Below are 13,101 nucleotides of genomic sequence, written 5' to 3'. Positions count from 1 at the left end.
TGGAAGCCACCTTGTCCTCTCTTGTACCTCCTGTTCTAGCTCAGATGCTTGGGATTTCCCAGCGACATTCACCCACTTTACTGTGGGAAAGATGAGCATTTGACAGCTGCCAGAGATAGCCTTCTGCCAAGGGCTGCATCTGTGAAAAACTGTATGTCAACTCAAACGTTTGGCAGAGGCCTGGGAGGATGCCCAGATCACCACCTGCAGTTTTCTAGCGAAGACATTTCTCCTCTTTCAGCCCAAGAACACCACACTCATTGAGATAACTTGCCCATAGGTCTCTAGAGCAGCCTTCTACCCTGCAAGCTGGTTTCTCCTACTCAGCAGCTCAGCCTGCACTTCCAGTCTTCCGTCACCACACAGCTGTTTTGCTAAGCCTTAACAGAGAACAAACAGCACTGAACCTCTCTCAAGATCCCTGTGTTGTCCACAGGGACACACACTGTTCCACTCATCAAGAAAGGACATTCCTGTGAACTGCTTGGATTCACAGAGCGTGCACAAGACGATCTCCAGTACCAGACAGTGTCATGTGACCAAATATGGTAAAAATCCAGGCACTGATATTTCCTAGTAAGGGATTAGGTATAGCTGTTTCTAGTTTTGTGACCATTTGGAAGAGGTAAACTATGACAATGATGGTTTTTGTCTAAACAAAATGACAATCACTGCTTCTTCACAAGTGTTTGCTTGACTCAACCCTGAAAAACATAAGGTATTTCCTTAGGGAAATGCATTGTACTGTTGCATTTCTTTTCAGGTTTTCATTCCCTCTCCAAGCAAATCTTACCACAACCCTACGACCCTGCAGCAGCAGTTAACAAGATTAACAAAAGATGGTTTCAGTTAGTCAACAGTGTCACTGCAGCTCTGGTGGAAGATCTGCCCTTGCAGCAATTCCAGTAGGGATACAAAGAATCAATCTAGTTTGGTCATTTTTGTTTCCAGGAATCTGCATTGCATAATCCCGACTAAAGCAAGACTCTGAAGAGAGCAAGAGAACCTTTAGTCAGGCTTCTTCACACTTCATTGACTTCCTGTACATTGATATGCCAGCATTACATTTTTTGTTTCCTTCTACCCATTTCTTGACTACTCTCCTTCGTGAGTTTGAAGCCTATACATTGTGATTCAGGCTGCTGATTCTTCAGTTCATTAATTCACCTCTATAATCCTCAAACAAAGAACTAAACTTCCCTGATGGTCTATGTATACAAAAACCTTTTATTTGTCTAGCTAGATTCTTACAGACAATGTTTTTAGCGTGTTCTGAATATTAATCGTTTCACTTCATGGACCTGTATTTATCCGTGTCTACTGACCCCAAAACTTCTAACTTAGCTAGACCTTAGATGAGACAGGTGAATCTTCCTACAATATTGCCTTAGGTATCTCACTTGGGCTTTTGCATAGAATGTAGGATCCTGCCTTGGTTAGTTCTGCTCTCTCTCTCTCATACAACATTTCATGGTATTAGCTATTAACACTACAAAGCATCTGATACCACGCCCCAATGCTATTTAAAGAACAAGTCATTATTACTGTCTTTAAGAATGGGACAGATGCATTTATGATTTTTCAGCAGCTCACTGAAGAAAACAGGTTTAAAATGACCTTTCAGCTTCCAATTTCAGCCTGGTAATTCTACTGAAAAGGAAGCTGAATCATTATTATTTAGCTATCCCTACAACTACCTGCTGTTGGAGAATTACAGTTAATAATAATAATAATAAAGTCTTACTCTCAAAGTAAAAAATAATAAAAAAGAACAAAAAAAAACAACCAATTCTCCATCTCTCCCAATTTGGAATATTTACAATCTCTTAGGGAAAGTCAATTTATTGTAACACTTTTTTTTTTTTTTCCTTTCAACTGGCGTATATCTTTACTCTGGTGTAAATCCAGAGTAGTTCCACTGAAGCAAAACTAATGGCAGAATTTGGATTGTAGTGTTTGTTTTTACCAGCTACAGGGGTAATCAGCATTTCAAGTAATTTTTTATGTGAAGATTTTTAAGAGGAAATAATCCTTGTGAGGAGGAAACTGCTAATACTTATTTCATTCAGAATGCATTTTTTTCCTCTTTCTACACTGAACATGGCACTGACACAAAGTGTCCAATAATCCTTAATGAAACTAAAGGATTAAATTTGCAATATGAAGACAAATATAAGATCTGCAGTTAACACTGAAGACTTCTGTAAATTTACTTACCTACTTGCCTCAGTTTTGAGACAATTCAGTCTTGGCAGAGAGTAGAAACCTAGGTTTAGCATTCTTTTAAGTCTTTTTTCATGAAACTATCTACACTATAGGCACCAAATCATCTGGTTACATGCCCTGGAACAGACAGCTGAAGCCTACTCTTCCTGTGGCTTAACAGCAGGCAACCTTGAGATGCCTCTTCTCATGTCCCTACCTCGAAGACATTTTTTCCTACCGATTTTACCTTAGTACCCAGGGATCCTCATTAGCATGTTCTCTAAGCACCCAGCACAGACAAAAGTTTACGTTTGCAGACTTTCAGCAAAGGCTTATCATTTCTGTCTTGCTGAGAAAGAACAGAGCCATGGAAAGGACATGGTTTCACTCCACAAATTCCAGATACCATTACTGAAACACCTTGTGCTTCAGCACATCAGTCTAACCTTTAACTTCCCCCTTTCACACGCTGTCTCGTAGACTATTTTACAGTCTAGCAGTGATCAACAACTGCTGCAAATGAAGCTTCCTTTCTGTTCAAATAGCAGAGGAAAGCATTAGCTCAAATATTCCACATTTTATGTGGCATTCTACAGTCACCTTCTATTCTCTGCTCTGCCTGAATTGTACACATGCTTTTTACTCTGTTCACTGCATGATGAATTTATAACAAAAAGAAACGTTTCTGTGCATGATAGAAACTCAAATATTTTGTTCAACTGAAATAAAGAATAAAACTAATCTAAGCTGTCATGAAATCATGAAACGCCCCTGGCAGTTCTATCAAAGTATATAGACATGTACAGATCCTTTGAAGAAATGAAACTGCAGTTTATCAAGTGTGATTTATAAGCAACACAGATTTAGCTAGGAGATAACACTGCTGTCTAATCATTAGTAGTCAGACAACAGCCATGTGAACACATCAATTATGGGCCACTGCCAAAAGCCCTTGAGATCCCAGAGATTAACAGCCAATCCTCTGTTTTACAAGCTTACATCAAAAAGAATATTAATAAGAGGAGGGGCGATGTGAAAGCTTGTCAGAGTAATTCACGCACTAAAACAAGGCATTTTTCCCTTTGCTCTGCCTTGAACTGGTCCATGAAAAAAGCTGGCATCAGCTACAAAGCACAAAGCTGCCAATTTCTCAGAAAATGTTTTTCATTAACATATGGGAAGTTGTAAAAGGCTGCAAAAGCTCTATTTGGTGGATAAAGGCGACAACTTCTATGCATTCCTTTCCTGAATGTATCAATTATACAACCTCAATCATTATTCAGATATTTGGAAATGAACATCCACGCACAGGAGTGTTTGATGGCTTCTCTCTCAAAACCAGAGCCATTTACTATTATAAACAAATTAGCCAGCCTTCCAGGCATCCATTTACTCTGTCTCACTAATGACTTACAAAAGCTAAAGCAGAAATACTACCAAATCAGGTTCACTTCACTCTTCAAAGGTGTGGGAAAAGATCCCACAAATGTGCCTTTCTTTCTGACTTGTATGCAGCGTGGCTGACAAGAGGTTTATTTTTCTTCCAAGCAAATGAAGAGAAACAACATGAGAATACAGGAAGACAAAAGCAGCTATGTCTCTGTAAAAATGCAAACATGGCTATTGAGATGGACCTAAACAATCCTACCACTGGCGTTTCAAATGCTGCAAAATGAACTGCCTGAAAGCACAGCATGCTGCATGGCACCAGGTCCTCAAAGATCTATCGCCCATGGATTAGCAGCTGACAGAATTTTAGAAATACTTTGTATGTTATCCTAGACATGGTTTGGGAACATGTCCACTGTTTTCAAAGAAAAGATTCTCTCTGATACATGTCCAAAAAAGATGTATGTCTTTTTTATGTCTAGTAGGGACTCCATGCTGTGAGAGGCCACCTTCAAAAAACCTAAGTCTTTAATTTTAGTGTATTCTCTTGTGTTTCATCTCTATTATTTTACGAGGACTGCCAATTTTGAGATGATTTTGTATTAGCTGCTTAAAAGCTAACCTGGGAAAACATTTATTGGGGAGATGTCATCTAAACCAATTGCTAACCTTCATAAGAGTAACATAAAATAGGAAAGTGATTCAGCCATGGTGAATGAAATATAAGCTGATGAAATACAAGAAGAAAAAAAAACTTCTTTTTTTTAAATGAAAATATGTTAGATTTATTAAGAGGCCGTGTTCTTGTTCAGCTGGCCGAGACAGGAAATTTATCTTCCAAGCGTTCTCTCACATTGTTTTCAATTTTGCATGAACTAATGCAGACTAATACCAAATGTGGAACTTGGCGTGCCAAGTGGCATGAGTAAGGTTTGACAGGAGTAGCCTTCCAACATCTAGCAAATTACAGAGAGAGACTTTATTTATTTTTAGACTGAGTTCAAAGAAGCATCAAGATGTTCTAAATTTTCAACTTAAAGACATCATTTACGGAGAGTGATGAGCAGTCTGTGTACAAGTCTTGGACACCCCAAATGCCTCAAATCAGGCAATTAAGAATCTCTTAAATCATTGTTGAAAAAAAAAAAAAAACAAAAAAAAAACAGTTTAAGGGCACAAACAAATAATATGGTGCCTGGATCAGCTGGGTCTTAACAGAAGAGTAGAAAGAGTTTAACTGACTCATGACTTTTAGATTTGCTCCTGCTATGCCTCCTAACATGCTATCAATAAATTCAGGGTGCAATAGCTAGTGAAAACAAAAATTTTCATAAACCAAGTGCAAGACAGAACTTAAATCAAGTAACCCATTTTTGGTGGTGATCCTGCACAAATGCTCTGCGGGTTTTACATTCTACAGTTCTCAAGGAAGTGTGAAAATGAGATAGATAGGAGCGCTGTAAAACAGGGAATGCTTGAGAAGATAATAGTTGGATGATATCCTTAACACTGAGCTCCTGATGATGCATAACGGCAGAATCTTTCTTCCAAGCAACACTGGCTTCTGTTCAAATTCACTTTTAGAAAGTCGCTGATACACTGGTTTTCAGCACTGTGTCAGGCTCTAAACACTTATTTGATTTAAGACAGTGTTAATGACTTAGATAATCACACAGTTTTATAGTTCTATAATGTACTGTGCTATAAAAATTAAACCAGTGTTTATTACACCTCTGCTACTTTTACTTTCCTTCTTATTGCACCAACTCTTAAATGAGTTAAAGCAAATACTGTACAACAATAAAACATAAAAAGTGCACTGGTTGACAACGGTTCCCAATATGTAATATGGTATTTTAGTTCTAAGCCTACTCTCAAAGTAGTTCCAAACACTACTTTCAGATATCAAAAATGACAACATTCTTAATTCAATTTTGAAGGAGCTATCCAGTCTGAAAATGTAGAAAACACTATCAACACTTAATTACCTTAAAGTGATACACATTAAAAATGGAATTACCTGGCTTGTAGTACTTTAGGTAACTAAAATGTAATTAGATTGGATGGCTACTGTATTTATTTACTGCTGGAATTTCATTCCTGGCAGACACTAGAAACAATGTAGTCATCTTTCCTTTTCATGTTTGAAATGGTTGAAACACAATTCAATCTGTGTTTCTGCAAAATTATAGGTTTTTACATAGTCTCTTTGATGTCAACAAAATATTTATGTGACAGATCCTGATACTGTACTGTTAAAAATGCATTGAGAATAAAGCTTCCTTTATCACCTCAATATCAATATGACTAATGGTCAACCAGAAAAAAAAAAAAAAAAAAAAAAATGACTGCATGATACCCAAAGACATGCTTGTATGTTGAGGACAGAGAAATGAGAAAAATGAACACCAAAAATAACCTTGGAAAATATGTGAGAAGTCATCTGCGGCAGAGATAGGGTCAGTGGATCTTTGAATACAAGCACAGAACTTCATACACACGCTTACACTGAAAACTAACATTTCTATTTAAAAAAGGGGCAAAAAAAAAAAAACAAAACTCTTCAATCTCAGTATACATAACACAGAAAATTCTTCACTCTCACATGGCAAAGGAAAAGGTATTTACTCTACCCTAGTCTGGATTAGTTTGAGTATCTACTTAAGACTGACCACTTGCTTTCATTACCATTCAAAATTAGAAGAGAATCACCGAGCATTCTATTGAAATTAGTGTAACAACACTTAAAGTCTGCATAGTATTTGTTGCTGCCTGAAAAATGGATATAGCACCTGTCCCCAAACCAATGATATTAATTCACCCACCCAAATCATGTTAAAGAGTCCGATGATAATGCAGGAATGGATGCTGTCAGTGCTTATGGCATAGTATGACTATGTTCCATGCCATGGTGCCATCAATTTCCTTTGTGGTTCTAAAACTTTGAAAGGCTGAAATAAAAGACATACTTATCTGGGTCTGAATTTAGGCTCTAAAAGCCTCTTCAGATGGAGCTCTTCAGTATGGAGATATATTGGTAATGTTCAGTAACTTCATAATCTTTCCATCTCAATTTCACTGTCTATAAAATGGCGGCAGCATTGCTATTATGAAGCTTATCACCAGCCTGCATACTACATTTAATTAGAACTTAAAACACAGACCTGATGGCAGATTTTCAGAATATCTCACTAATCGAAACAACAGGCCAGATGTTCAAAAGAACAAAGCACGCTGGGTGCATGGCTTCCCCTCAGATTCTCTTATAATGGCAAAGGTAGGTGCTAGATTGTTGAAAAATCTTACCATAGCTGTAGGTGTTAACCACATAAAAACCTGCCTTTCAGAAATGAACTCCTAATGACTACTTTGCTTTGAGATCCTTGGAAGAAGAATGAAAGAAACAAGCATTGAACTATTTAGACTTAATTCCTCTTTTCATTGCCATAAAAGGAATCTGGAATTTGGTCTTCCATCTGTTTGGGGGCAAGGAAGAGACTGTTTCTTGGCTTGCTTTTTCCTTAGTATCACACAGAAAGTCTTCTGTGTTTTTTTTTTTTTTGCACCCATTCGTTCGAAGTAAAATGAAGAATGAAGAATAGAGACCGAGCAGGATGCCAGTGGATAAATATGACAAATTAAGCTACGCTTCCTTCTCCCACACACAAGCCTTCAGCTTAGTCCAGCACATCACAACAGCACAACAGAGGAGAATGTATTGGCTTTTTCTGCTACACTCACATTTGCATGAAAAGGAGCAGTCAAATGAAAATTAAGCACTTAAACAGCTTAAAAAGCACTGGTTCAGAATACTGTACTTCAATAAAACATTCATTGTTATTCAATGCTTGGCAAATGACATTGCCATCAAATACTAGTAGAAGAACCGTGAAGAATAAATGCTATCTGAAAAAGAGGCTTGTACTTATGCAGCGCTAATGACCATCTAAAAGAGCGATTCTGCATGGTTACATCCTCTTTTAGATTCGCAGCTGCAGTTTCACAAGAGCAGCCATACATCATAATCTGGAGCCATTTTAGGCTACCCTTGTGCTTTAAAGAGCAGTATGGGCAGCAGAGAATTCCTAATCTGCAGAGCAAAACTCCAATCAGTAACAAGTTTATTTAACTGCAACGACTGAGGATTTTAATGCTCCACTCGTTGTAACAGCAGAGACAAACAGGAAAGAGATCTCCACATTTAGCTTCATTAGAGAGTAAACATTCTCATTATTAGATTTCATTCTAATTAATTATAACAGTGGCACAGAGTAGTACATAAGCCATATCTTTAAAAAGGTCAGATAACTGTATATTTTAAGACTGTAATACTTACATTTTAATTAATGTTTAATTTGTTTATTTAACAACATGCCGATCCTATAAACATCACTAATTAACTGATATACAGTGACTTTTCAGAAAGTTAACATATTGGGAACAAACATCGTTTTACTGAACTTTGATTTGATAATCAAAGGCGATGTTAATACCCACTAGATTAGTTGTTGACTTCGTGGGCATGCCAAAGGTAGCCTTCACTTTCCAATTGCATGAGATTTACAGCCGCGCCCACCGGAGCAAAGCATTTTCTCCAGTTATGCATGCTTCTCCAAGCTCAGGTTACCTGGAAGCAGCAACACTCGGGTCTCTGCCCAGTACATATTTGTGGCTTAGTAACACATCTCTTTAGGTCTTTAATTAGGACAGACAAAAATCAAACCAGTCTTGATGTTCTTTTGGCTACCGTACTAGCTTGCCTCATACATTATCTTTGTCTCGTTCTAGAACTACCTAAGGCACACTTCTCAGGCCACGTCGTTTCAAGCTAGCCCTGCATTGCCCTGAAAATGGCATGTGCCCTCATCATGGAAACTCCCAAGATACCTTTATGTACAGATTTGGGATAGGAAGTTCCAGCACTGAGATCCCGGGGCTGGTGCCAGTTCAAACCATCAGGAGCTCCACCAGAGGTTAACAACAATTAACCAGGAAACATGGTGGTTTGCTTTCAGCCCCCCGTACTAATGGAGGTGACTGCCAAAATACACTTCTTGTGCTTTTTATGCTTCCCTTGCTGAGATTAAAGTAATTTGAAATCCAAGTTACGACAAGCACAAGCATCTGTATGAAAATCCTGGCACACTGAGGAAAGACTAACCCTTTGGTAATTTGTTACGACCACATGCTTCTCTGCACTGTCACAGAGTACCCACGGGGAACAAGTTCACCCTAAATGTTCATCAATATATACTAGTTACTAAGAACCTACATTTTCATGTCACACACCTTACTTACAGTATCATAACACAGGTATGAAGAGAAGGACAAGAAAGCCAAAATTCATGAGTTCCTCTAACCCCATGTTGAGAACACAGGCACTCAAGAAAGAGACTGCTCACTTACTGACGACTTACACTCTCTTCCTTCCTCTTCCCTTCCAAAAAGGTGGTTTTGTATTTCCTTGTCATGGGATAGCTCTCAGAAACCTAGCTAAGGTGCATTAAATTAAGACTAGGAGAACAACGCCCCATTTCCACAATCACACCACCAGCTGGCCTCCAGCCAGCCTCAACAGCACAGATTTGTCACATAAGCATGGAATCGATCAAATTAAATCACCTGCACAAAGAATCATTTGGTCACCTATTAGCACAGGTTACTGTAACTATTACACCTGGCACACAGGGCAATCAACAGGCCAATAAATATATTCCCAAAGGACTGTTCAGCACTCAAGAGTGACATAAAAACAAAGCTGTCTCTGTCTTGTGCCAGCTCCAAAACAATCTCTAAGCTGGAAAATGAGTCTTCCAAAGCCTCGTGGCAAGCATGGAAACAGAGGCAAGAAAAATCCCTACAGATGTGGCTTAACATCCTCCCCCTGAAAAAAGCCTTCCCTGGAAGAACAGAGGGGTGAATCTTCTTTACCTGGGTGCACCTCATTCACATGAAGAGACTCTGTTCCAGCTCCTGGCACGACACCCCTAGCCTCCCTCCGCCTTGCTCTCCGTGATATTCCTCCTGGTGACTCTGGAGCACCTGGCCACCAGACAGGCAGTTGAGAACCACCAAATACTGATAATGAGGGGGTCTGTATGGACACTTGGAGGACAAGGCAGTAAAAGACACAAAGATTTCACACTCAGGTTTCCAAAGGCACTGTCACTTCAGGCTAACGAAATCTACTGAGTTCCCCCAATAAAATGAAAACCCTGAAAGAGCTGTTCCAGATACATGGCCTACCCTGGAGACTTTGCTACATTTTTGCGGTTTCACAACACATTTTCCTATCAATTTGGAAATACTTTCCTCTCCTTGGTAACTGGTTGATAAATCCACAGAAATGAGAGGGAAAACTATCAGTCTACAGCAGGGAACAAGAGATTTGGCTATGTATATAATCTGTCAAATGAACAGGAGGGTCTTAAGGGAAATTTTCTGTCAATATTCCACCTCTTCTGGTAACACTGCATATGGCACTAGATGGGAAAATGTAGTGAAAGAGGCACTTCACTGAAAGATTACACTACACAAAATCATTCTTACCTTTATTGCATTTGTATGATGCTAATCACTAATCTGGTGAAAATGAGGGGAAAGAATTACACATGAAGTAGTGATGACCATCCAGAAGAAAGACTCTAAATGCTCGTGTCTCTTGATATTTGTTGTTGAATAAATTCCTCTGGTTAACCAGGAGATCAAAAATATCAGTCTAAATGCCCAAATCCATTCAGTACCTTTACACTGCAGTCACACACCTGCAACTGAGCTAGACTGAAACGGAAGTATCAAATGCAACTCCTTATCACCAGCCCCACCTCACCTCCTCTGGAGATCATCACTGCCTTCTTCTCCAAACTACCCACACAACCACACGCAGCCACCTTTTATCCCAACCAAGCTGGACGCTAGGTTCAAAAAGGCGTGCTATTTGGATCACTTGGACCTTTTGTTTGTTTTTTGGCAGAAGCAATCTGGGGAACAGCCCAACCTGTAAAAGCAGGAGGAAATGTGAGAAGGTAGTCATCAGTGACGGGTGCTGGCAGCACCCTGGGCAGATGCAGTGGGAAGCACGCATGGGACCACAGCTCCTGTGCAGTTTTCAGGAACCGAGCAGAACTGTTGCACTGGTGCTCGCAGGCTGGGGCGTGCTCTGGCAGCCAGCTGCCAGTCTTGTCCTGGCACTGCTCCACTAACACCCCCTTCACAGATACAGCCTCACTGTACATCCAGACGCAAAAGCTACATACAGCCATGACAAATTTGTAGACACTCTTTTCTATGAGAGCTGTGCAAAATCTCTTGCTAGAGAACTCAGCAAAAACATGACCTTTCATGTCCTTAAATCAAGAAAACAAGATTTACCATAGCCCACTTCCACAGTGGCAAACCAATAAAGATATCAAAGAATTTCAACAGGGCTGTAATAGGATTTCATCTTGGAAGTACTGGCTCTTCTAAGTGCAGCCTGACTTACACCACAGCACTACTCAAAAGACTTGTAGCGATGCTCTGCTCTTATGCTGAAAAACAATGAATTCTGCAATTCAGCTCTCAAGTGAGCTGCAAGTTTACTTTCAAATCAAGATCTAATTTAAAAGGAGAGTCGATTAATCTCAAAATATCTAAGATTTCCTCTCTGCTCACACACTGGTTTCTCAGAGAATGCTTTACAAATTTAGCAACGACTAAAACAAATTAGTCTAGTATGCTGACTTTCCGTTCCCAGATTAGACAACCTTCTCTATGATAAAACACTGAAAATGCTTAAACTGTGAGAAGAAACAACACAGGTGCCATACTCCTCATCCAAGAAGCTGGTCTCCATTCACACAAGTAAGCACAGTGACTTCTTTGTGCCATAGAAGCAAGATCTGACTCAAAACACCTATGGGTCATACAGGACAGAGGAGAAAGGTACCGTGACCTATATGTTTAAATTTATCAAAGGTTTGGTTTCTGGAAGATCCTCAAGTGGCTTAACCTGCTTTCCTCCTCATCCCTCATTCAACTCTGAAAGTAGTACTACATTTGCCTGGCTCTTTTTGGAAGCATTTGAAGTTGTTAAATGCAATTACAAGGCAGAGGGGCCCTTATACCACCATATATACTATCCGTATCTATTTTTTATCTCAATGAGTTCAGATCACGTCCACAATTTCATTTTGCTAACTATTTTACCATCCCTCTGGCTGGTATAAAAATCAAAATGAGCCTGTAAGAAATCTTGCGAAATCCTGCGATTAAGTAATTTCTTGGCCTTAAATTGCCAATTTAGAAGGCAAATTTCCTTTTGAATTTACAAAGGCCCACATTCAGGGCAACATTGCTTAATTATTGTTTTGACTCTACCAATGAGACAGAAAAGCTCAGTAAGCCTAACTTCACTACATTGATCAAAAAAAGTAAGAATTGGCCTGGGGTGAATTTGTCTCCTGATAGTTAAGACTCATACAGCCACAAAAAAGGAGTAATTTTGTCTTGAGAATTTATGGAACTTCACCCATTATTTCAATGCTATCATTTTCACTGTGAAGTATGAAGACCACCCATGCGTCTGTTAGAGGCAGCAACAACAATAAAATTATACACTTGTAATTAGATGCAAAAAATATTACCATGCTGAGGCTATGCCTCCAGAGGAAACAAACTTCCTCTTACAGCCTGTTTCTGTGGCTGTGCCAGTTGTGCTGTGAAAATTCCAGTGTGAACATTACAGTGTGAAATCACAATACCAGAACACAGAGTTCTTCAAGGGTCACTCAGAACGCTGCTTTCAATCATGCAACATATGATGCCAGTGCTCACTTTACCAAATAGGCATCAGATAATAGAGGGTGGTTTACTGTTCCAAGGGAAACTGCCATTTCAGTGCTAATGGACAAAATGAAGGGATATCAACACACTAAGAATACACACATACAATTAAAACTGCTTGTAACAGGCAGAATTCCTATCTAACTTCCCAAGCAGTATCCTCCTTGCAGAGATGTTAATGTTAATGTTGCCTCTCATTCCCAGGCAAGCAGATTCCACCTCTAAATGCAATTAGAGAAATGGACTGTTACTTGGAAATACAGCTGCATGCACGTTACCATGTAGTCTCTCTCATTCTCTGGGTAAGGAAATACAGCAGAAGCTAATAGAAATAAAACAAAACAAATTATTGAGGAGAATACTATTCCTAGGGTTACTAAGCAGTACACTACAGTTTGTCAGGAACATTTTTAATAGCCCAAGCTCCTGGCACTGCTGCTTATGTTTGCTTAACAAGCAGAAGGAGTAATGCTCCATATAGTGTCAGACGTTTCAGTCAAGAGATACAAAAAGAAGCAACACACTGCAGTGCTAAACACTTAAAAGGCCACACCTAAAGCTCATTTAACATTTTTCTGTCCTCTTACAATTACACAGCATAATACACACTGAAAGCTTTCCTATTCCCTTACTGGATTTCATATATGAATAATTGACAATTTCTTTTTTGCCTGTATTTTTTCT

The 13,101-nt window shown here is 39.1% G+C and overlaps 1 protein-coding gene across 14 annotated transcripts in view; it reads right to left on the bottom strand.

The window, feature by feature from the left end:
• ZNF608 (zinc finger protein 608) overlaps window positions 1–13,101 on the bottom strand; it is a 149,687-nt gene that overhangs the window by 118,404 nt on the left and 18,182 nt on the right. Inside the window, exon 1 of one of the 14 annotated variants that reach the window (XM_072030766.1) lies at window positions 12,219–12,301. The exons of the other annotated variants lie outside the window; for them this stretch is intronic. Within the exon in view, the coding sequence (XP_071886867.1) occupies window positions 12,219–12,221 (3 nt within the window). The 5' untranslated portion in view covers window positions 12,222–12,301. Of the gene's footprint in view, window positions 1–12,218; window positions 12,302–13,101 lie in introns of those variants that run through there. 14 annotated transcript variants of the gene reach the window in all.

The sequence above is a fragment of the Anas platyrhynchos genome, chromosome Z, assembly GCF_047663525.1.
Source record: "Anas platyrhynchos isolate ZD024472 breed Pekin duck chromosome Z, IASCAAS_PekinDuck_T2T, whole genome shotgun sequence".
Classification (NCBI taxonomy): domain Eukaryota; kingdom Metazoa; phylum Chordata; class Aves; order Anseriformes; family Anatidae; genus Anas; species Anas platyrhynchos.
The sequence above is the reverse complement of the archived record's forward strand: the minus strand, read 5'-3'. Positions and strand labels throughout refer to the sequence as shown.